Genomic DNA, 22,864 nt, shown 5'->3' with positions numbered 1-22,864 from the left:
GTCTTTGGGGAGAATTAATCTTCAAGACAAGGAAGGCCATTCTATGGCATTCAGGTCAGGCATGATCTGCCAGAACCTTTCCCAAGGTCTGCAGGTAAATCTTCCTGTTCATCTCCCTGGTGGGAATATGGAGGCTGGGATCAGAGCAGCCAGGGAGAGCTGGTACCTCCCAGCTCTCAAGAGCACTGCAATACTGCTGCCAGTCTCAGGACTCTTTTTTGCTTTGCAGTCCTCTCAGGAACAATGGTTTGTTGCTGTGGAGAGAAGCCATGAAGTAGCTGATGTTGGGCAGAGAGGTACATGGCATAATAAAAGCAGATTTAAAAATATTATTAATTTGGCTGTGTGTTTCTAAATGCTGTTTTATTTGGGAGAGGTCAGTGACTCTGCAGATAGTCTAGAATCGTACGACTGAAAAAGACCTTGAGATCATCTAATCTAAATTAAGGCAGTTAAAACTTGTTGTGTCTGCTGTAGAGATTAAGAAATTATTCCTTGCAGCATCCTGTTTTCATAACTGGGGACACACCCAGATGTTTTCCCTTCCCAGTCTCTTCAGTCTGTATTAATCTACGGCATTTTCCAAAACTGTGTTCCTTTTATTGTACATACCTATCTTAAGGAGCAATATCCAGAACTCTGCTCACTTTATAGTACTATAACTGAGGCTTTATGAATGCTGAACACAGGTTGTACAAACATTCATATATCCCAGTATTGTGTTTGTATTTTTACAGCATGATACTGTTAACTCAGTCCAGAAATTGAACCTAACCTCTCTTTTTCTATGGAATTTCTTCCTTAGCCACTCAGTATTTTTGCTGTTGATTTCTGCCTACGTGCAGTGCTTTGCATATCATCTTTTTTCTCAGACCACTTGTCCAGTTTTCCTTTTTGTCCTCTAATGTAATTTGCAGTCCCATCAAGCTGGTTGGTTGTCAATTTAATAAATGTAGTCTCTGTTCCATGATCTGGGTCACTAATAAATATAGTGAGTATGACCAGACCCAGTGTAGGTGACTTTGGGAACTGCGTTCTACATACATATTTTGCATATTTTGACAGATAGTTAGTGGTGATTTCTGAATATTTGGAGGTGTTTGTTTTTTGGTTTTTTTTTGGTTTTTTGTTGGTTTTTTTTTTTTTTTTTTTGGTGGGTTTTTTTGGTTGTTGTTGTTGGGGTTTGTTTTGTTTTGAATTGTTTTGTTTATTCCTTCTTTTTTCCTGATATGCCTCTCCATTAGTTTCATTTCAGTCTAATATGTTTAGCTTGCACACATGAGTGTCATAGGAGGCAAAGTGTCAGGATATAGATCTGCTTCTCTAGCTTACTCTTTTGTTTGGCAAGGAAATTTGCTTTGACATTTTTGATTTAATGCTGCCTTTTACTCATGGTCTTGTATCCTTTAAAGTCTTCACAAACAGACTGATTATAGCTACTGTGTGTTTCCTCCCTCTGCCCTTAATCCTGGTCAACTCTTAACCATCAGCACCTTGAAGTGCTATATCATGGACAAACCTGAATAAAAACTTCAGTTTGCTTTGTTATGAGGCAAGAAAATGTAATTAATATTATTCATTTAGACTTTTGTAATGCATCCCACAGTATGTCCAACACTGAACAATCAGAGGAAGCCTGGGATTAGTAGAGTGAACAGTAAATCAGGTAGGAATGAGTTTCTAAGATGTTGGCTATGTGGTATTGGAACAGGTGGAGTGTTGTGGTGAAATAGTTTTGTCTGCCAATAGCTGTTAGCACATTTTGGGAATGACTTGCTTCGTGTTTTTACTAAAATGTTTGGACTAATTCATTAAATTTGATTAAAGCACTAGATGATGCAGAATAGGAGAAGCCCTTAACACAGAAGATGAGGATTTTTGATGCAAATAAAATGGAATATCCTTGAGAAACAAAGGAATAAAAATGGAACAAAATGTCACTGCATAAACCAGAAAGTGGTGGATTTAGGAGCAGATGGCAAATAGAGATGAGAGCTTATCCAGGAGCAGCACTGGCAAGGAGAAGCTTTGACCCTTCTGGCTGGTCAGAGGAGGACTGAGAACCGGCTGTGTGGTGAGGGCAGGGGTGATGCTGGGGTGTGTGAGAACAGAGGCAGGATTGTGTCCCCCTGGGGCTGCCCCACAGCCCTCTCACACTCACAGACATAATTCTGCTCATCCATGCTGGAGAAAGAGCATTTGAAGCCATAGAGGATGCAGGGGAGGAGGATGAGGATAACCCGAGCACAGAATACAGTCTAACATGAGAGACTACATGGAAGTAGAAAATGCAGGTTAGTAACAGTGCCATGTATGCCAGTATGGGAGGAATGAGGGAATGTAATCTATAAATAGATCTTGGAGGGAAGCACTCTCTGATACACTATACAAAGGGATCCAGAAGATCCCAAATTCACAATACAGACCTGAGACATAACTTGGAAAAAAGTGCATTGCATTTTTCTAAAATACCAGTGAGTTTAAACTTAGAAAAACGTTCCACGTTCTGTAGAAAACTTCTGAGTGAGACATGTTTGTGTGACCTTTCAGAGACCCTAGAGAAAGGAGATGAACAAGATCTGGATCATTTTGATTTTATCTTTAAACTCACAGCTGTCACAGTTTGAAGATAAGTGAATTTATAAAAAGCGGAAAACTTGTTATCTCGGAGAGAAATACTTTGAACGCCATCTGTCCTGTGTTTTCCTGAATGGAAAAAAAACTGTTTGTCCATCAAGGTTGCTACTGGACAAGCATGTAGGGCAGATGTGAGAATCTAAAAATAGCATTGGGCAGGGGGAGAATCCATTATGATATCTAGGTTATTTTCTAATTTGTTTACTAGATAGACTGATGGTGTTTCAATATTATTTCAGCATTATCCTGATGCTGGGATATATTGACTAAAACCCTGTCTGTTCCATCAGACTTTTTATTATCAAATGTTAAACTTTTAACCTCACCTTCTTAGTGGCTTATGCCTGTAAGAGTTTTTTTTATTTGAGAAGTTCTCCCAAGCCTTTAATGCTGCAGATTCAGGAATCAAACCAGTGTATTAGCAAGTGTATCTGTGTAGGAGGTCTGACAGAGACACAGTATGATTATAAAATAATTATAGCAGGAGAAAATACTGCTCAAGAAGGCTAAAATACATTTCTGTGTAGTCTGACACTTGATTGTTTCTTTCCCTCTCTCACACAGGTGAGGTGAACAGTCTGGTGTTTTTATTTGAGGAGTACATATTAGCACGTTGTCTCAGTAAGATGGAGCTTTTTATAAAGATAATTAAAACATGATGCACACTGTTACTTAATACTTAAGTCTTAGTGTTTGGAAATATGAAAATACCACTTTTAAGATACCCTTATGGGTAAAGTGTACAATGTTTGGAATATAAAAAAGATGTATTGCAAAACACAGACCAATGTTCCAGTATGACCTTACTCCCAGCAAGCTGGAGCTAAGAGCAAAGAGGCACTGAGTCCAAAATGAGTAATTCTCTCCCTCCATGGATGGCCTATGGGAATCCATGGACAGCCAGCTAGAAAGCCTAAAGAACTGCCAACTGGGGTTTCTGCTTTTCTGGAGACAGTGGAAGTAGAAAAGGAGGAAGGAGTAGAAGTTGCAGCCTTTTAACTATTCACTCTCCCTGGACCACCCTCTTCCTCCCCAGTTCAGAGTATGTTGCAGATTGAATTGCTTATTCTACAGCTCTTGTTGTGTCTGATAAACAGTGAAATGCACTGCTGTCAGTAACAGGGAGTAAATGTAGACCTCGAGAAGTGGCCCTGAGGAGTCTTTTGCTTCTCAGAAACTGAATCCAAATTTATGTACAACAACTTTATTCACATGATAACATGAAGGAGCTATTCCCCTCTTTCAGCTTCTATGATATGTTCTTTTAAAATACTGCTCTCAGTTCTTGATGTTTTTTCAGTAGTTTTCTTCTTCACCTTCTGTGTATTTTTGAGGCTTTTGCTGTTGCAAATAACTCCAAACAGGAGCTCCTCTTTATCATATCCAGCTCTGTTTCAAGAGCCAGTTCCACTCTCTGAACTGAGCTGTCCCAGCCTACTACTCAAGTGACCATTTTATAGCATCGTGTCAAGGCTACGTTGCATGCCCTGGGTGTGGTGTCAGGCATGTAGGGAGCATTTGACGTTACGAGAGTCCTGTGGGGCTGCAGGAATGGAAAAATGGAAAATCCCAGCACTGGTGCATGCTCACCACTGCTGTAAGAGGAAGTGATGCCTGCAGTGAGGCTCCCTCAGAACCACACCCTGGCTCGCCTCCAATGGAGCCAGGGCTGCTTACCAGGAGGAGTCCCTGACCAAAAGGCCTGCCAGCAGCCTGAGCCATCAAGCAGCCTCAGCTTCAGTGGGAAGCTGAGCTTTCTGTGGTGAGGATGCTCCCCAGTTGTTTTGGTGAAGAGCAAGCAAAAAAATGCAAAATAAAATACGATCCATTTAAAAGACAGGAAGATGACTAAGCTGGTGAATAAGATGCTCTAGACAAAGGACAGGGAGGGGCAGGGCAGAGGAGCTGAAAAAACCAGCAGAATTGGGAAAAAAACCCCCAGTGCTCTGGAAATTCAAGTTAACAAATATGTAGGGGATAAGATGGAAAAAGGTGAGGCAGGTATTTAGGTTCTGGGTAATAAGAACAGAAAGGGACCTAAGAAAGCTAGATCTGGGTGACTCAGGAAGCAAAATGAGCTTCTGAGAGGCAGTTGGGAATGTTGTCTGAGAGGAACAGGAAATAGTAGGAGGGTGAAAGGTGGACTCCTGTTCTGTAATGGATTTCAATTAGTGGGAAGCATGAGAGGGACACGACAGTGCTGCTGAATCAGAAGAGCAGAAATGCTGTGGATGTTTAGAAGCCCGAAGCTGATATTCTTACTAAGGTTGTTTTACTGGAGGTGAGGCTGGAAGGAGGCCAGGTAAATGAATGTTACAACCAGTAAGTTATAGGGGAGAAGGATGCAAGAACATTGTGAATGTTGCTGATAGGGCTGGATGAAGAAAGAAAAGCCAAGGAAGGAGTTGGACAGAGTTTGGCATCACTGTGATGGAAGCAAGAGGGCTGAAAAAGCATGAATACTGCAAAACATGGATGGCACCCAAGTTGAAGAGGGTTTGATGAATATTGCAGACGGAGTGTGGGTAAGAACATTATGAACTTGAAGCTGTTGTGCTTGCTTTGCAGAAGACAGAATCTGTCCCAAGGTTAATGAATGTCAGGGCACATTACCATGACAATTGAAAACTCACCTGAAAGTCCGGAATTCCCTTGTCCAATGAGTTCTACGACAAGCACAGAATGAAAAGGGTTCCTTTCTGCACAGAGTTAAAATCTGAGAGTGAGTCAAGGCCAGATGACACACAGAGACAGGAGGTGGGAAATAGAAGGCATTGTTATGAGGGAAGATGAGGCTTCCATCAAGCAGTGCCCAAGCCATTGTCAAGGTTTCAGAGGTCAATACAGCAGGCAGAGTTTTAAAGAGAAAATGGAAAGATGTCAGTGAATCAGCTTTGCTAGTGTTGTCAGTAAATTGTTCCTGAAATGGGTAAATGAGTGATACCAGGATTGGAAGGTGCTGTGTCGGGAAGTGCAGTGTGATGTAATGGGGCTGCTGGGGGAAGGAGTGCAAAGGGTGGCTGGGAGTGTTTGTGACAGCATTTTGCATGGTCTGAACATGTGTGCATTTATTAAGGCCAGAATGAAATGCAGAATGAATATAGGCAATATAGGCTGGTGCTCTGAACTATGGGGATGGGTAGAAAAATGTGTTTTATAAGCTTTGTTAGAAAGACCTGCAGCCAGAAGTGAGAGAGAGCAGGTCACACATAAGGTGACATTGATGTTACTCAATTTGAGTGAGTGGCAAGGATCCCAGAATTTTGGATTAATTAATGAGGGAAGGGGGATTAGGAAAACACAAGTCTTTTACAGTGATATTGGGCTTAAAATGAGACATCCACTAAGTGATGCCTGAGAGACTGCTTGATATTTTGTATTTCAACATAAAATGTGGAGTTAGAGCACTGTCCAGCAAATAAGAAAACTCATACAATTCTATTGACTCCAATGGTGATTTTTTTTTTAAGGCCATGCATCTGGTTTTTCTTTTATCACAATTATTGGTCTCCTGTTACAGCAGTGGACACTGATTCAGCCACAGATATAGCGCCAGATCACTAACAGGGCTTATTCCCACAGTTGTGTTAACAGTACTGCTATGATGAAGTAGATGGGGATGAAGTAATGGGGAAAATTGCACAGTCATGTTGATGCATGCAGCATTAAACCCCATGATGCCTGCCCAGGGAAGGACAAAATTGGTTTTAAAAGTAGATTGAAAACATGAAAAAAGATAGACACCATATTTTAAATTGGATTAATTTGAAATATACTATAAAATCAGTTAGCACTGATCTGGAGTGTATTAACTGTACTGTTGCATATGTTCCTTCATGTACACTCTTGTCCTCAGCTTCTCAGTTTTGAAAGGTTACTAAAGATAGCCTGGTGAAGTTTTTGCATGTCTGATTTGCCCACCTCAATAACCAAAAAAGGAGAGTTAAATGAAGAATTTGCCAAATGAACTGGCACCTGAATGCTAGTTACTGCATTTCTCATGTTGCAGTTCCAGTAGTAATGATTGTTTCACACACATTAATTTCTCCTTTGGACTTTGGCTTCTGCACTTAAGTACAGGGTCTGAACTCGATGGGTTGCACAAATGCATAATGAGAAAGTTAATTTCTCCACTAACATAAGGCTGACCGTGGCTCTGCCCTTACACTGCATTATTTCTGCAGGAAATATCTGCAGGACTATCACTATGAAACGGTTCTGCTTGCTAAGCAAATGTGGAGCAGCACAGACAGGAAGAAGATAAGTAGAAAAAAAATGCTAATTTAAATACTGAAGACCGATTTAACTAACCTTCATTTGTTTTAAAGTTTAAATATTTACTCATTTGCAATATTTGCATGTGCTCTTTGCTGGCCCGCAGCACCGCGCACGTGGGTTTCCCTGGCGCGGCGTGAAGCACTGGAGCAGGGTTTGCAGTTCAGGGGTTCTCTGGCGGCAGGAAACCCGAGGGGGTGACAGCAGAACCCCGATCCGATCCGTGTGTGCTGTGGCTGCCCCGGAGCCGGAGCGGCATTCCCGGTGGCCGTGGCTCCCAGCAGGGCGGTGGCACCGGGCCCGGCGCTGGCTGCCGGCCAGCCCGCAAGTGCGAGGGCTGCAGCTGCCACCGGGCCCTGCTGAAAAACCTGCCAGGCCCCTCGAGGGGAAAAATAGCAGGGGAAAAAAGAGCAGCTCTTGCACAACTGTGCCAGCACAACCTTCCGCCTCAAAGCAAACAAAAAACAAACTGAAAACGTCCAGCGGAGGACGGCAAAGCCAGCCACCACCTGGAATTTTTCGTGCAGTCGCTAAAAATACAAAACCTGCAGTGTTGCTGTCCTCACATGCGTGGCCTGAGCCTGGGCTAGGCTGCAGCACACCGGGGAAGTTACAACTGCGATTTTAGGAAGGGAATGTTTGCATTTTTCCGTTGATTTTCATGATTATCTGTAGTTCTAGCGATTATCTGCAAAATAGGGCACGCTGTGTTACCAGTAATACATGTATCCTGTGGCAGTGAGCCAAGGCAGTAATTGAAGGTCAGGGATTGTTTGTCGAGTGCAGTTCAGTGTGCTGCCTGATTCCATAGGGGACTGGCAGTGCCAAAGAACAAAGGCAGCTCTGTTCTGCAAGCTTATAGTATGGCTTGTTTGACAGAGCTCAGGCCCAATTGAGAGAAGAAGCAAACAGTAGTGGAAAACAGTGCTAAAATAATGTGACTACTAAATAAGCCTTTTTAAAGTGTAGTAGTTTGCAAATGTCAAAACCAGGCTTGGATAGATGCTAATTTTTTAAATTCTTATTTAGAAATTTACCTCTATGTGGCAAATCTGTTTTGTTAAGAACATACACATATATATCGTAGTAAATTTTGCAAGTAGTAATGACGTAAACGTCACTTTATGTTGCCTTAGCCTACTTAACATTAACAATTATACCAGTAGCAATTTCCTTGGGTTTTTTTAACTTCCAAAAGGTGTTTTACCGCTTAGTGGGTTTTTCCTGAGGATGTCTTTGAGTGAAACTCTTGTAAATAAGAGTTGCTGAGTTAGTACTCCATGCATAGCTGGTGCATCTTGAGAATTTTTAGCAAAATCCCTCTGTGGTAATGCATTGGTGGTGCTGGGCTGGGTATTAATATTCTTTGTTACTAAGTGGCCATCTATTAATAAAGCTTTGTCCAAACGGGCAAACTTGCCTGTCCTCCAGACCGTCTTGTGATTTGTATTTTAATAGTGTCTGTCTTGGACATTATTAAGGATTGCCTGCTTTGACAGTTGCACTACATACCACCCAGCTATCACAGCACCATTAGTTCAAGAGTAGCATGAAGTATGTTGTGCTCTGTAATAGGCATTTTTAATTTCTTTGCCCTTCCTGAAATAGCTATTAAGTGTCTGGGCTCTTAAGAGAAATGGTAAAACAAAACCTAAAAGTGTATGAGAAAGAGGGGGATCTAGTGGTGGAAGTAGTATGCCTTTGGGTGCTCAGTACTTCTTGGAAGTAATCTAAAATGTGCTTTAAAAGTTAAATTGAAGATCATACAAGTACAGAATTAAGTTTGGAAAAATACTTTGTTTATTGATTACTTGGCAAAATCTGAGTCCCAAAATATTTTCTTGTGTCATCTATTACTGATAGGTCAAGTTTTATTTCTTAGTGGTGATGAGGCCTCTGAAGGACCAAGTCTGTGTAAGACTGTCCTGCCCACTTCACAAGTGGCCCCGTTGCTGTTGGGTGGTGGATAACAAGGCACACTTTGCTCTAAAGGGGGAAGAGCAGTGCAAACTGCAGCCCCAAACCTGGAATAAGGCTGCATTTCAGTCTTTGCTACTGCACGACCTCTCTCAGTACTGGTGAAAGTCACCGACGTGTTATTCCCCCCTACCCAGTGAGAGGTGGTCTGGAGGAAAAGGAAGTGAAAGGAAACGAGGTCAGAATGGTGTCACTAAGATGTTTAATTTTTTTCTCTGGAGCTAAGGCAGTGCAGCCCTACCAAGGCATGGCTGGGGCAGGAGGTGTGTTGTGGGGGAACCAAGGAGGTCAGTGAGCTCTGTTCTGCTGGTGGTGAGCCCTGAGTGGATCTGGTGAGGGGCTGTGGCAGGGGTGCAGAAAGCAGAGCAGCAACTGTCCAGTCTGGGTGGTCAGGAATAGATGGAGGCTGCTCAAGGCACTGCTGCCTCCCCGCAGCCTTGCTGCCATATAAGGCTGCCCAGCTGCCTTGAGCCAGCCCGGATGGAAGACCACTTAAAAAGGAAAATCAATACAATAAACTGCCTCAGCTAGTGTCCTTTCCAAGTGAAATCCAGGAGCCTTGCAGTTATGTGGTTTGAGCACAGGCTGGGTAGTGTACAAACACCATGTACAGGTAGCCTGGTTCCTGCCCTTGCTCGTGTGCTGTAATGGAAGAAAACCAGTTTGCTGGAGAAAAAGCCTCTGGTGGGTAGAAAGCATTCCAGTTCAACTTTAATGTTTAGCTGTACTTAAGTATTTTATTTCAGAGCTTACTATGTTATAGCATTATAGCATTCCAGTACACCTTAAAGCTTACATCATTTGGAATAATTCAAGATGAGAACAGAGATGTAGTCATGCATTGATTTCCCATTATTCTCATACTTTCTTGGCAAATGACACGCCTTGTATTTTTTCCGTGAAGTGAAAAATGTACAGCTGTTTATGTTTAAAGAGATTGGGGAAAACAAATGTCTCTATTGCAGCCTTCCTTGTGATTATTTCTTTTTTTTTTTTTTTTTCTTGCTATCCATGTTTATCTATGTGAGCTAAGCTCAAGGAGTATATTACAGGTGTTTTTGCTAAATTTCTCTCAGGAAATAATTTTCTCATTAGTAAGTGTCCCCTGAACCTTCTCCCCCTGGACTATTCAGTTGAAGTTTCCATGTGAACGGTAAACAACTAGTTAGTGGCATTGGCTAGTGTTGGAAAGTGTGAAAACACGTGAGTTTTTTGTTTGGTTGGGGTTTTTTTTGGGGGGGGGGGGTCGTCAGGTAGAAAACAGGTTATATACTAGAAATGATAAAATTGGGCTTGAGGTTTTCCGCGAGTCCCCGGGCTGAGCCCCGCTGAGCGCTGTGCGCTGCTGGTGAAGCCTTTGGGCTGCGCACCCCGGCTCTGGCGGCGCAGGGGGGAGCGGAGCCGCCCACCGCCCTCTGCTCCGGCTGCTCCTGGACCCAAACCAGGCACTGAGCTCATGCCTGACCCGCCCTTCCTCTTTATTGCCTTTTTTTTTTCCCCCCCTTTGGCTGAGTGTGGACGAGCTGCAGCCCTCGCTTGCTAACTTTCCAGAGCCCACCCGCGGGAGGGATGGAGAACAGCTTTCCAAGGCCGGGCTCAGCTCCGCGGGGGCAGGAAGCACCGGGGCTGTAACCGAAGTTCGAGGTTGCGGAGCAGCGGCAGCAGGAGGCTCCAGGCCCCCGGGTGCCTCGGCCGCGCTCCCGAGCCACGGCCACACGTGTCCCGGGACTCCGCCCCCGCGGGACGTGGCCGCGGGCCGCGCCCGCCGAGCGCCGCCTCTTCCCGCGGCGTGCTCTCCTCGCCCGACGCTCGGCTCGGTGCTTCCCCGCCCGGCTCCTCCCGCCCCGGCACCGCGCACTGCGCGCCCGCCCTTATGTAAGCGGCGGCATCGGCAGCGCGCCATGACCCAGCAGCGGGGACGCGCCGGGGCCTCCGCAGAGCGCACAGCTGCGCGCTAGTCCGCGCCGGCCCCACAAAGGGCGGGCGGTGAGTCGTCGTCGTCCTCCTCCCCGCCGCCTCCTCCTCCGGCCCCGCAGTCTCCGCCCCCGGCGCGGCCGCCCGGCCCGACCCGGAAGCGGCGCGGTGAGAACCATTTTCCTTGTGAGTTCAAAGGCGGAGGCGGGCGCGGAGGTCCCGCGGGCTGGGCCGCCGGGCGAGGTGCGTACCGGCCGACGGGGCGGGGGGAGCGGGACAATCCGCCTCTGTCGTTCGGGGGCCCGGGGGGCGCCTCCGCGCCTTCCCCCGCGGGATACATACCCGCGCGGACACTTTAACTTTGCGACGGGCGCCTTTGTTTGCCCTCGGAGGCTGCTGGGGCGGAGCGGGCCGCGCCCCCGGCCCGCGGGGCTGTCGCGGCCCTCGGCCCCGCTCCGTCCTATCCCTGCGGAGCGCGGAGCGGCGCACGTGACGAACGGGCTCCCGCGGGGGCGCGCGCGGCGCGGCACGCGGCCGGCGACGGCGGCTTTGTGCGCGGCCCGGCGGGGACGGGAGCGCGGCGAGCCCGGGACACCGTGAGTACCGGGCACCTCCTGCGCCCGCCGAGGCGCCCAGGGCGGCCTGCGCCCCGCGGGAAACGGGAGGAAGGGAGTTCAGAAAAAAAATGAGGTTTTGTGGGGTTTTTTTTTTTGCTTTCTTCGGTTGAGTTTATGCCGTTGAGGCGGGGTGCGGGAGCGGCAGGACTCGGTGCCGGCCGTTAACGGCACTGAGGCCGCCGTTGGAGCCGCCGTGGGCGCCGTTGGTGCGCCCTGCCATGCGGCAGCTCCGGCGGGCAGCGGGCCCGGCTGGCGCTGCCTTCTCCCCGCGTCCCGACGGGTACTTCCTTCTGCCCCCCCCGGCCGAGGGCTGCGAGAGTTCCGCCCGGAATAACGCCTGGGCTGGAAACGGCCGCTTCCGTGGGGATTGCAGGCAGGGTAATCCGCGAATGAGGAAACCCCGTGCTCGATTCTAACGTCAGATCTGCTTTACTGATTGTCCGCTCTTTTCCACTCGGTAATTCTGCCTTTGAGTACAAACCATGGCAACAAACGGGCGTTGGAAGAGAGCTACAGCTGTTTCGAATGATTAAGTGTCATAAAGAAAAGGTGCCGGTGTCTGCGCTATTGCAGACTAAACAGTAAGGCTAGAGAACAATATGTGGAAAAGTTTACTGAATAGCACGTAGAAATTAGGTTTAATTAATCTTTTCAATTTTAGTGCTTTAAAGAGGAAGAAGTATAGAATGTAGATGTTTTAGTGCAAGAATAGCTTTCTGAATTCCATGATTAACTCTTTAAAAGTCTGTTTGGCTTACGGCATAAATTCCTCTAGCAAGATTTTAAAAAAAGGGTCACTGCGGTAGGTGTGCATTGTAGGATGTGCTTTTGTGGTGTGGGGAGCAGGCTTGCGGCACACAGTGCCCAGCTAAGCAGGCTGTGAGCTCCAGGCAGGCAGCTGAGGCAGTGCTACGTGCGGGATGAGCTGGGCAGCAGCTGCGAGCTCAGCTGTAACCCGAGCATTTGCTGCATTGAGCCTTCTGGGTGTCACAGCCTGGCAGCGCCCAGGCTGCAGCAGTCGAGGTGCAGCAGCTTCTGGAGCCCTGGCTGGTGCCAGGGAGCTCCCTGCTCGATGCTGGAGGCACGTTACCACCACTCCAGCTGCCTAATTGCACTAGGCAGAGGTAAAAATGCACTGTGTGCTTGCTTGCTGCTGCTTCCTTGGGAAAGTGGGTCCTGTGATTGCTATGGGGGTTTTGGAAAGATAAATAAAGAGATGACTTGTGTTACTGGGCATAAGAAAAGGCAGTCACTGGGTAATTTGCTGTATTGGTATTTGGTGAATGCTGTTGAATGATTTTGTGGTTGTTTGCTGTGAAGTGATGCTAATTTATGTCTTCTGAAATAATATTTGAATTTCCAGAAGATCCAGAATCCAATTCTCAGACTCAGTGCTGTGCCAGCTGCCTCTTGTAAGCAGGTTATTTCTGGCATGAGCCAGGGTAAAATGATGGCGAGGGGCAGAGTAAGAAACACTCTTTATTCAGCATCAGGGAACTTGTTAGCAAAGCAGCCAAAGAGGAAGAGTGTGTGTGTGTGTGTTCATGGAGATCCCTTTGGCTAAACAGGGGAATCTGGTGGGGGAAAAAGTGGGATTTGGTATTTTTTTTTAAGTATCCAGTTGGAATAGTGGTAAAGCCAGATGTCACTTAAAATTGAGTGCTTGAGTCCTCTGCTCAGTTGTGGTCTTTGGGGAATTGGGTTAACATATAAAACTTCTTTTACAAGCTACAGGTTTGAAAGGGAGATTTTAATTTACAGAGGTTTAGTTTTTCCTGATTTCTGGCAGTATGCTTGGTTGTCCTTAAAGTTCTCCTTCACTTTGGGAATGGAAAGAGGGGCATCTGCAAGGGACTTGTTGGACCTTTTTATCTATATTTTCATGTCGTTACATGCCTCATATGCTTACCTCTAATAGCTGACTCTTGCCTGCTGTGCTCTCAGTCTGTTTGTCTTTGGGCATGTGTGATATGTAGTGTGAAATTCAGTATTGTCTTACATTTAAAATTTTTCAAATCCCTAACCTATCCCAGGCTGGGTGTCTCCTTGGTGGCCTGCCTATCTCGTGGAACTGATGGAGTCTGGACTTTGCTTTTCCAAGAAGGCGTTTCCTTAAGGGTGGTGTTTTGTTGTTGATAGTGGGAATGTTTTTTACTGTGCAGCTGAGTGGCTGTCCACATAGGAGGAGATGTGTGACATGGCATGGTTTTGCTTTATTTATTTACATATTTTTGCTCTGTGCTTGTGGGATAGCCTGCATCCTCCACATGAGTATTTTGGGGGCGTTGACCTGTCTAGAGGCATAGATCTATGAAAGTGAGGGAGAAGGCATTACGTTTCTCTTCTCAGAATAATCACACTCACAGATCTATATTTGGAATTAGTTCTTTTAATACCAGTAGGAAGATAAACCAGTGGCTCACATGTACCTTAATCTGTAGTGTTGTCTAAGTCCTGAATGATAACTGCAAGCCACATTCCACACAGTTTCGTTTTAGCTGATGATTTGGTATGTCCTGTTGTTTGTAGTGGGAAACTCATTTATTGACCTGAATAATAGCTCAGAAAGTTAGAGAGAAGGCACTGTGGGAAAAGTAGAACAGTGTGAGGGAAGACATGGGGGCAGTTAGAGAGCTGAAGGACTACAAAATTTGCTTTTTCAAAGAAAAATCTGCTTATGAGTTTATACACTCAACACTTTGCAATTTCATGATGTGAACTCCACCCTTTCTTAACCATTAGCAATACAAGATCCATTATAGGAAAGTGATGCAAGAGCAAAGGCCCTTTCTTAGCTATTAGAGGTTAAATAATTATTTACTATTTGGACTCTGTAGTTGGAATATTATCATATGCTCTTGCTCCTCTAGCCCTTTCATCTAGTTACCTATTGGTGGAGAGGTTTGGCTTTTTTTCCTTCCTTGTCTGAGAAAGAGTAGCAGCTGAAGTGAAACCTTAAATAAAATGGAAACAAGAATGCTGTGCATTCAGTCGGAGCATTTGTGAAGTTTGATAGGTTTATTAGAAAGTATAATGTATCTCCCATGAAGAATTCTCTCATTTGTTTAGTAAGTGCCAGAACTGAAGCTCCAGAGACACTTGGGTTATATTTAGCCTAATCTCGAGGCAACACCTTTGAAAGTAGGTAATGAAGCCTGATAAAACCTTGAGTGCTCTCTTAGGAGCTGCCTGCAGACTGGCTGAGGGCAGGTCACTGGCTCTGCTGCTGCCCTGCTTAGTGGCTTTTGTCAAGTTATGGGATTGCTTCGTGCCTCAGTTTCCCCATCTGTAAATAGGTCGTGGTGATCCTGCCTTCCCTTGTAAGTACTTGGGGTCTGTTGCTGCAGGATGTTGCATGCGAGCTGCTATAGCAGCATTTTATAGATGTTGGTAACATTTGCACAGTGCTCCATGTGGTTTGACCTGCCCTTGTTTCTCCTCTTTGTCTTTTTCTCCTGCCTTTTAAATTTAGAATTGGTCTCAAAGGGCTTTTTTCTTTTCCTGTTTTCCCTCATTATTATTTTTGTGTCCTGTAAAATAACTTTCCTCTTATTTTTTTCTGTCCCTCCATGTTTTTCCCCTAGCATCCTGCATGTTCTTTCTGCCAGTCATTTCTTTTGTTCACAGATGTCTTCCTCTTGCTGTTCCTCCCCTCCATCCGCTGGGATTTCCTTTTCACCTGACTCATCCCCAGTAGGTACATCCCCGCTCGGCTGGGCTCTCCTTGTGCTTCTGTTCCAGGAAACCCAGCCAGCAGGGAAGGCTTTGCCTGCTTGTCCCCTCTCAGGGGAGCTCCTGGAGCCATGGCGCCCTCCCTGCTGCATCCTGCTGTGCCTGCATGAGGGCAGGGGCTTTGGGCAGAGGCTGTGCCGAGGTGCCGAGGAGCCTGCTGCCTTTTCTCTGTGCCTGGCTTTTGCAGCAGGGCTGGGAGGTTCCTTGCTTCCTCCAGCAGCGGGGGTGAGCAGCCCCTTGTTGCTTGCCCAGCCCGGGGGTGGGTGAGGGAGGCTCCCGGCCCTGTGCGAGCTGCCCGGGCCCGGCGCTCCGGGCTGGCTCGGGGGCGGAGTGCCGGAGCAGGGAGCAGCCGGCTGCTGCTGCTGCAGGGAGGAGCGGCTGCGGGGGCGGCAGGAGCACAGTCAGAGCAGTTCAGAGATGGGCAGGGAAATGAGATGCTTGACTTGAGGCAAGGTGAACGATTTCAGAACAGGAAGAGGGGGGGAGGGATTTCTCTGCAGTCTGCTTCCACTTGAGCTGTCCTTAGTATAATCGCTGCTGTGCTAGCTGGTCCTGCAGGCAGGGAGAGAGGAGCTGCGGGCTGAGCTCTGTGCTTAGGATGGAATGGTGCTCCTCTACTTTGAGCTTCTGTGGTAAACAATCTTGCTCAAGCATAGTGAAGGAAAGGAAGAATGGATGGTGTAGTTCTCTTTTCTGGCTGGTTTTCCACCAACGGCACAAAGGAAAAAACCGACAGAACACAAAATCCTCCTTTCTTGTATAATTAGTAACTGTTATTTTAATGGAAAAATACATCAATATTTATACAGTTTTAGGGGTTTGATATGCTGAGGGGCTTTTTCAGTTGCTTAATTTTCTCTTTTTTCCTTGACAGACATTCAAGCCATTGGTTGGAAAAAGTGTATACAATTCAATTACTGCAGTAGAATTCCTTGTGGACAAACAGCTGGATTTCATAACTGAAGATAGTGCCTTTCAGCCCTATCAGGTAAGAAATTTGACTAGTGTATGAATAGTATCCATTTAATTTATTTCAAAGCCATGATTTTACTATTGTTTAAGTGCATTTTATGTTCAAGTTCTGTGTTACAGGAACAATTTCCTATTGGTTATTAGCAGAGATTGTTCCTTGTTCTGTGAAAGGTTATATTGGGTACTCTGTTATTCTAGTTAATCTGATCATGTCAAGGTGTGTACTGTGCCACGAATACTACTGTAGCACCTTCAGATAAAATACCTGACCCCTTTAAAGGTTAACCAGTACCATTAATTGTAGAGCAGATAGAAGATAGTATCCTTCCTTCTGAAGCTTTCATTTTCAGGTCTTTGCATGATTACGGTTATATTCCCCTTCCTGATTTTTGGTTCTCTTGGGAAACGAATTGCAGAAAATGTTAATATCTTAAAAAAGAAACACTCTTCTTACTACTGCCTGCAAAAATTTCCAGTATCCTTGATTTTAATGCCTCTCCATTAATTAGAAATACATTAATATAATAATGTATGTATATTTAAAGAACAAGAGAATTAGTGATTCCCCCCCTTGCTGCTTCAGAAGAAGATCTAAAAATCTCTTCTATGACAAATAGAAAAATACTTGATACTGCAATTTGTGCTGAACTGATTGCAATTACAATAGCCATAAACTCTTCCTTATGGCTTGGATGGTACACTGTGGTGATACAGAAATAGTACTTAGAGGCTTGGAATAACAGATGGCCCTGAATAAATGCTATGTAATTTTGTCCTGACACCCCTTCTTCCCTCCTGCTTCACCAAGATGTTTTTTTTTTTCCCCAGTGCCAAATACAGAGCTAGAAAAAGAGAGTGGCTGAGAGAGAATCCTAGGGAAAGGGAGAGGGAGGTTCAGTTCATGGAAGGGCTGGTGCTTTTGTGTGTCTGTGGTAGAGAAGCCAAACGAGTTGAGCATTTCTCACCAGGGTGAGGTTACATGTTATGACTCGAGCTGCTGGAACAGTTTGGCCGTGCCGCAGACAGCAGCTCCCACTCTCAGCCCCTGCCTTCAGTCCTCTAAAGCAGCACAGCCTGGATTTTGGAGCAGGGAGGGGGCACGGCGTGGGGGAGAAGCCTGGGATGTTGATGGGCTGAGCCGGATCAGCCGGGGTGCCTGCACGGAGGGGGTCAGGATGACGCAACACGGAGTGGGATCTCCTCCTTTGGCAGCAGCGACCTCTCAATCAGCTGAGCCGTGGAGTGTCAGTTCACCCTCCCAGGCCAGCCGCAGCCTTCCCGATTCGTTTGACAAAGCAAATACTACTGCTGCTGCTGCCTGTCCTCTGCCTGAAATCTGTCAGGATCATGTGTCTGGTGATGCTCGTTCCAGTAACAGTAATCAATCTCCTTTTGGCAGTGGATCATTTCTGATCTGAACAGAGCAAACTGAGCATAGGAGGACTGCCTTTTGTTAAACAATGCCATTGCCAGGCAGTGACATAGAGATGTTCTATGCATTTTAGGCCCTCTAAAGAACATTAACTGATAAAGCATTAGACTTGGAAGCACCTTCATTTGGGAAGGTGCATTCAGGTTGAAGGTGTAATTTTTAAAAATATGTCATACTGTCTTGATCAATAATACGAAATTAGTGTTGACAACTTGACTTCTCCAAGACGTATTCACCAAAAATTGCTATAAAGCAGTAGCTTGTCAAAAATAGTTCCAGAGATAAGCTTGTTCTCCTTAACTGTTGGCCTCTATTTTTGATACATAGAGGGCAATTCTGTGTTAGATCAGGCTGTTTGCTCCTCTCATGGAGCAATTAGTTACCTATGGAAACCTGAGATGAGGACTGTTGATCTGTATCCATCATGAGTAGTTTGGTGACAAGATACTTAAATTGTTTAATATTACAAGAAGTTTCCTGACAGAGATTCCTCTTCGTACTAAGGCACCCAGAATTTGCATTTTAACTGGGTATTGCTTGGATATTGAGTGCAGTAGTATAAAATAGCATTGTGCTCACTGATGAATAGTGCAAAGATGTCTTTATTCGAATGGTTATAAAAAGCTTGAGAAATGTTTTTCATAGGAATTTCTCTTTGCTGGGCTGGCAATATCTCAGTGCCGAATTTCACAAGTTAATTGTACAGATAAGAGCTTTACTGAATGATAATGTCTTCAAGAGAATAGAAACTGTATGTACTAACAGTGTGTTAGACAGAAATATTAGCTTTATTACTGAGACTTTTTTCTGCTCAAAGATAGCTGAAATGGGAGGATTGTTTCTATTCCTTTTGCATGCTGTTTTCTGTTAATGGTAGAAATCACATTCCTAGCCATTAGTCACTTAATGTAAGGTAGTTTGTGCTTGTATGTTTTTTGTGAAAGACCTCCCTTTTCTTTGCCATAATACCAGATCCTAGATAAGTCTTTGGTAAACTTCATGTTAGTATCTCCTTTGCAAAAAAATTGTGGTTTTGCTCCCTTGTTTAGTCTGGAATAGCATTGATCTGCTTGTGAGCAGAAGACAGAGCTGGGGCATCATTCTTTGCAGGGATGAGTTAACTTTGAGTTTTCTGAAACGTGTTTAGTTTTTTGTTCAAGCTCTCATGGCTGCACATTTTCAATATGAAGTCCTTAGAGACCATGTTGACCTAAACACTTTTTTATTGCATTTTGCTGTTAGTGCCTAAAATTCCAGTATCTTCCTGCCAAAACAAACAAAGTTTGAATTTGTGTGGGAAGACTCCATTTCACTTCAGATACAATTCTTAACTACTGACTAATTTTTCCCATCATTACACAGACTCATAATGCTGGTAATGGGCAGCAGACGAGTATTTGGTATGAATTCTGCTCACATCAGTTCTGACCAAGGAACAGTGGTGTTTCACATAACTCTTGGGCCAAAATGCTTCATGAATAAGGTGCTGCTGTCCAGTGTAAAGGTGACAACTGCTCAAAGCAGAGAAAACAGCACACTTGGCATCCTTTGAGACTTGGCAGGAAAAACAAAGTTTGAGTAGGCAAAGAACTAAATTGCTGTCGTTACCAGAAGTGGTTCTTCCAGAACAAGATTAAAGAGACTTTGGCAGGACTTCTGGGGAATCGTGACCCATGCATTCCCATGCCATGTCTGCTCTTTGCATAAATAAACATGTTTCAATTGTTAGGAGATTCAGTGACCTTGCTGAGGGCTAGATGAATATCATTATTAAAATCAGGGTATGCTGCTGCATTATGTGAGCCCACTTCCATGTCTTCACAAGGTTTGCTATACCAACTGTAACACTTGCCAGTGAATTTGTTCTTTACTGCTAAATATGTGTGTGGTTCTTTTGCCTTTTGTGTGCTGCTTATCCTGCCCTTCTCTTGAAGTTGCTTGGATTCTGTATGTGTGGTGCCTTAAACACCAACCTACAACTTGTTTCCTGTGGCTTTTATCTCTGTTGCTTCATGGAGGATGTAAACTGTATTATTCTCTATGTGAAACTTGTGTGTGACTGAGTGACTCATTCATTAATATGGGATGGTCAGACCATTTAGTCATGTAGCTCTTTTTATGATGGTGGATTTTTATGGACAAGGGGATCTTGAGGATAAAGCAGATGTGAAGGTTTGCTGTGGTACTTGCTTAGTAATGGAATGAAAATTCTGTGCTTTGTAGGAAATAGGCATAAAGTTTACAGTATTTTGATATTTTTTATATTTAATTAGTATCTGTAGGAAGTTTAGTCTTGAAATGGACATGTTGATTAGGTCCTTAAAGTGAATTCCACTTTGCATTCATAATATCATGCATGTTCTGTGTTCAAAAATTCACTAGTGTAGTGAGTTTAATAATGGGTCTTGGTACAGTATGAAAATGAACATTTCTTCCAAAAAGCTGTTTTAAGGAAAAATTCCAGTTAAGTGTACACATACAAGTGTGACCTCAATCAGATACTTTGAAGAGGTTTTTTGTAATAAGTTACTTGTACTGTTCTGTGCCGTCTGTGTGCGTCTGTTTTGTGGTACACATATTAAGTTAGGCAGCAGCAAAGCTAATCATGCCTTAATTTGTTTAAGCACTGTCGTTTACTTGAAGGACTATAGATGGGGATGTGAAGCATTAAAGCCCAGCATATGGTATGTGTGACCTCATCAGAGTGGTGTTTTTGTCTGGCTGGTGTTTGGCAGTGCCCGTCACGGACACTGTGGGGCTGAAGTGTGTGATTCTGCTGTTGCTGGCTGAAGCAGCTGGAGTCAACTGCATTATACTTTGGACAAGCAAATGAAGAATAACAAAAAGTGTTTTATATTGTGGTTTTTTCACAGTAAAATAGGCTTGTGGAAAGATCTGGAAAGACTCTGCTTTGCCTGAAGCAGTGAGTGCATTTCAGCTGTGTCTGGGTCAGGCAGAGCAAGGGTGCATGATTGATTATATACTTCCAAATATGTACATACTGTGTGTGATAATGTATTTCCAAAGGATTTCTGAGCACAGAGCACTGGAGCAAATGTGCACAGTGGAGGCAGGACAGAATTCAAATGAAGTTCCTTCACAGTCATTAAATGTCCTGCAAAGGGTATTTTACCACTCAGGGAGGAAAGTGGAAGGGTGCACAGTCTTTCAAAAGTCCTCTTGTTTATTTGGTTTAAAGAAAAAAAATCTTGCTAAGAATTAATATTTATAGTGAAATCTCTCTTCAGGCCTCACACTCTCCTTCAGAACTTTTTTTTTTTTTTCTGGAAGACAAGCCTGGTTGCTTTAGTGTTTCAAAATGGTACAGTCTGCCTGTCTACCTCAGTGCTGAAGGTTGCAGATGTAAAGATAGGGCAATGAGAAATCCCCCGTGGGAGGTGTTGCATGAACAGTGATAGGCACCTGTACTTTGCTCTTTTTCTAAATGTGTGTGGCACATCTGAATGCTGGCAGGTCAAATGTCTAACACGCCTTGGAGATTGTTGAAATAATAAACTTTCTCACTAATCATGAAGCAGATACATCAGATACAGGAGCTAATACACACTTATCTTGATCTATTACAAATTCAAGTCGTGCCATTGAGAAAGACTTGAGTGAAGGGCCATGGGCAACACCACTGCTCTGCTGTTCTGTTCATTGTGGGCAGACATTGGATATCTCAGGCCTGGATGCCTTTGGGTTCTGTGACTTGTTTGCTTGTAGGAGCAAGTAAGCTGGGCTTGTATAGTAATGACATGTGCACATAAAAAATTCTTTAAACATCTTGAAACAGGGATAAAATAGTATTTTTCTGTCTGTATTTTAAGCACCCCATAATTATATGTGCACTCGTCTTTCAAATTTCTTACTTTAGGCTTCAGGCTTAAAAATAACTACTGCAGCTGAAAATTGCTTTTCCCATAAACTTTTACCTCCACTGATGGGCAGGCAGGAGCTTTTTGGGGTTGGTCCCACCCTTTGAGGTTGCCAGAAGCAGCTTGGGAGCTCCGGGTGCCGGCCAGAGAACCTCTGTGCTCACCTCCTGCTTTTGGTTCCTGCGCAGAGAACCCAGGCACACACAGCTCTGTGCATCTTGAACTCCTCTCAGGGTTGTGCTGAAGAGCTGTCTCGATTCTTTCCCATGTCTCTGGACCACCCATAAGGAGTCCAGCTGGCTTCCCTGGCAGCCTTGTAAAGAGGATGGTCTAAACAGCTCGTTACCAACACTTGGAGTTGAAGTGCTCGGCTCCAACATGTGGGGAAGCCCAAAGCTGGTCCAGCTAGAAGTGGGTCAGATGACTCACAGCTCTCCTCACTCCCAGCAACACGTGCAGGACAGGAGAGTTTCATCCCAGCTCACAAAAGGAGAGCAATGAGGGAGGAGGGGTTGGCACCCTCCTTTTGCAGAGTCAGAGGGACAAGCACATCATCTGCCCCAAGCCTGTATTTGTGCTTCTCTTTGAACAAGAGCTTCTTGTTTGAGAACCTCCTCCGTCTTCTCAAAAGAGGTGGAATAAAATGGCACCTTTCTGTTTTACCTTGGTCTGGTAAGAAGTAAGAGCTTCAGTCACTTTTTTTGTCTCTCAGCAAGGTTTGGCTCAGGAGTGGAGTTGTTAAGATCTGATAAGCCTTAGGGAGGTGAGCAGTGTGCAGGGGAGGCCATCAGTCACAGGAAGGTGACACAAATAGTGTGGCTGCACCAGTTCAGGTGGAGCTGCTGGAGCTGTGGGAAGGTACACAAGGAGCAATGGGGAAAGAGTTGAGAGGTCCTTGGGATAAACTGAGGTTACTGCAATGCAGATGACACTCAGATCCATAGGAAAACAGTTTTCCTTCCTTTGTTATATTCTTCGTACAATTTCTGAAAAACCAGCTCAATGATTTGATTTCATTAGTCCTACTCTAGGAGGTAGTATTTAAGTAAGTAATTAAAAGACTGGATTTCAGAATGGAAGAGAGAGAACAAAACCTGCTTCGTCTTTGAAAGTGAATATTAAATCCTTTTACTAAAGTATTTTGGTACTTCTGAAAGGCCATGCTTGGGATTACTGAGTTTAAAAATCCATCCAGTGTTTCTGGGTAAAAATTTCCTGTGTTTGATCACAAGTGTTTACTTTTTCACCAGTAAAAATCCATGGAAAATATCTCTCAGTAGTAAGTGGAGGAAGCCTTGGTTCTGTGTCCTTAAAATTTCTGTTTCATCTATTAAAAATGAAAGTTTAAAGTAATTCTCTTATGTGGTGGTCCTGACCAGCCCTGCTTCTGTAATCCAGACTCAGTCAGCTCCTAGAGAAGTCTGTTTCAC

The 22,864-nt window shown here is 44.7% G+C and overlaps 1 protein-coding gene across 9 annotated transcripts in view; it reads left to right on the top strand.

Moving 5' to 3' along the window:
- The window catches only part of JMJD1C (jumonji domain containing 1C), a 158,612-nt gene that overhangs the window by 86,672 nt on the left and 49,076 nt on the right, over nt 1-22,864 (top strand). For 4 of the 9 annotated variants that reach the window (XM_063164061.1, XM_063164059.1, XM_063164058.1 and 1 more), the window contains exons 3-4: nt 15,048-15,113; nt 16,027-16,140. In XM_063164061.1, coding sequence (XP_063020131.1) covers nt 15,048-15,113; nt 16,027-16,140 — 180 coding nt within the window. Of the gene's footprint in view, nt 1-10,941; nt 11,047-11,380; nt 11,400-15,047; nt 15,114-16,026; nt 16,141-22,864 lie in introns of those variants that run through there. The other 5 variants (XM_063164060.1, XM_063164062.1, XM_063164063.1 and 2 more) reach the window with 4 other exon arrangements.

Source organism: Melospiza melodia, chromosome 9 (genome assembly GCF_035770615.1).
Source record: "Melospiza melodia melodia isolate bMelMel2 chromosome 9, bMelMel2.pri, whole genome shotgun sequence".
Taxonomy (NCBI): domain Eukaryota; kingdom Metazoa; phylum Chordata; class Aves; order Passeriformes; family Passerellidae; genus Melospiza; species Melospiza melodia.
This window is presented reverse-complemented; position numbering and strand designations above follow the sequence as displayed.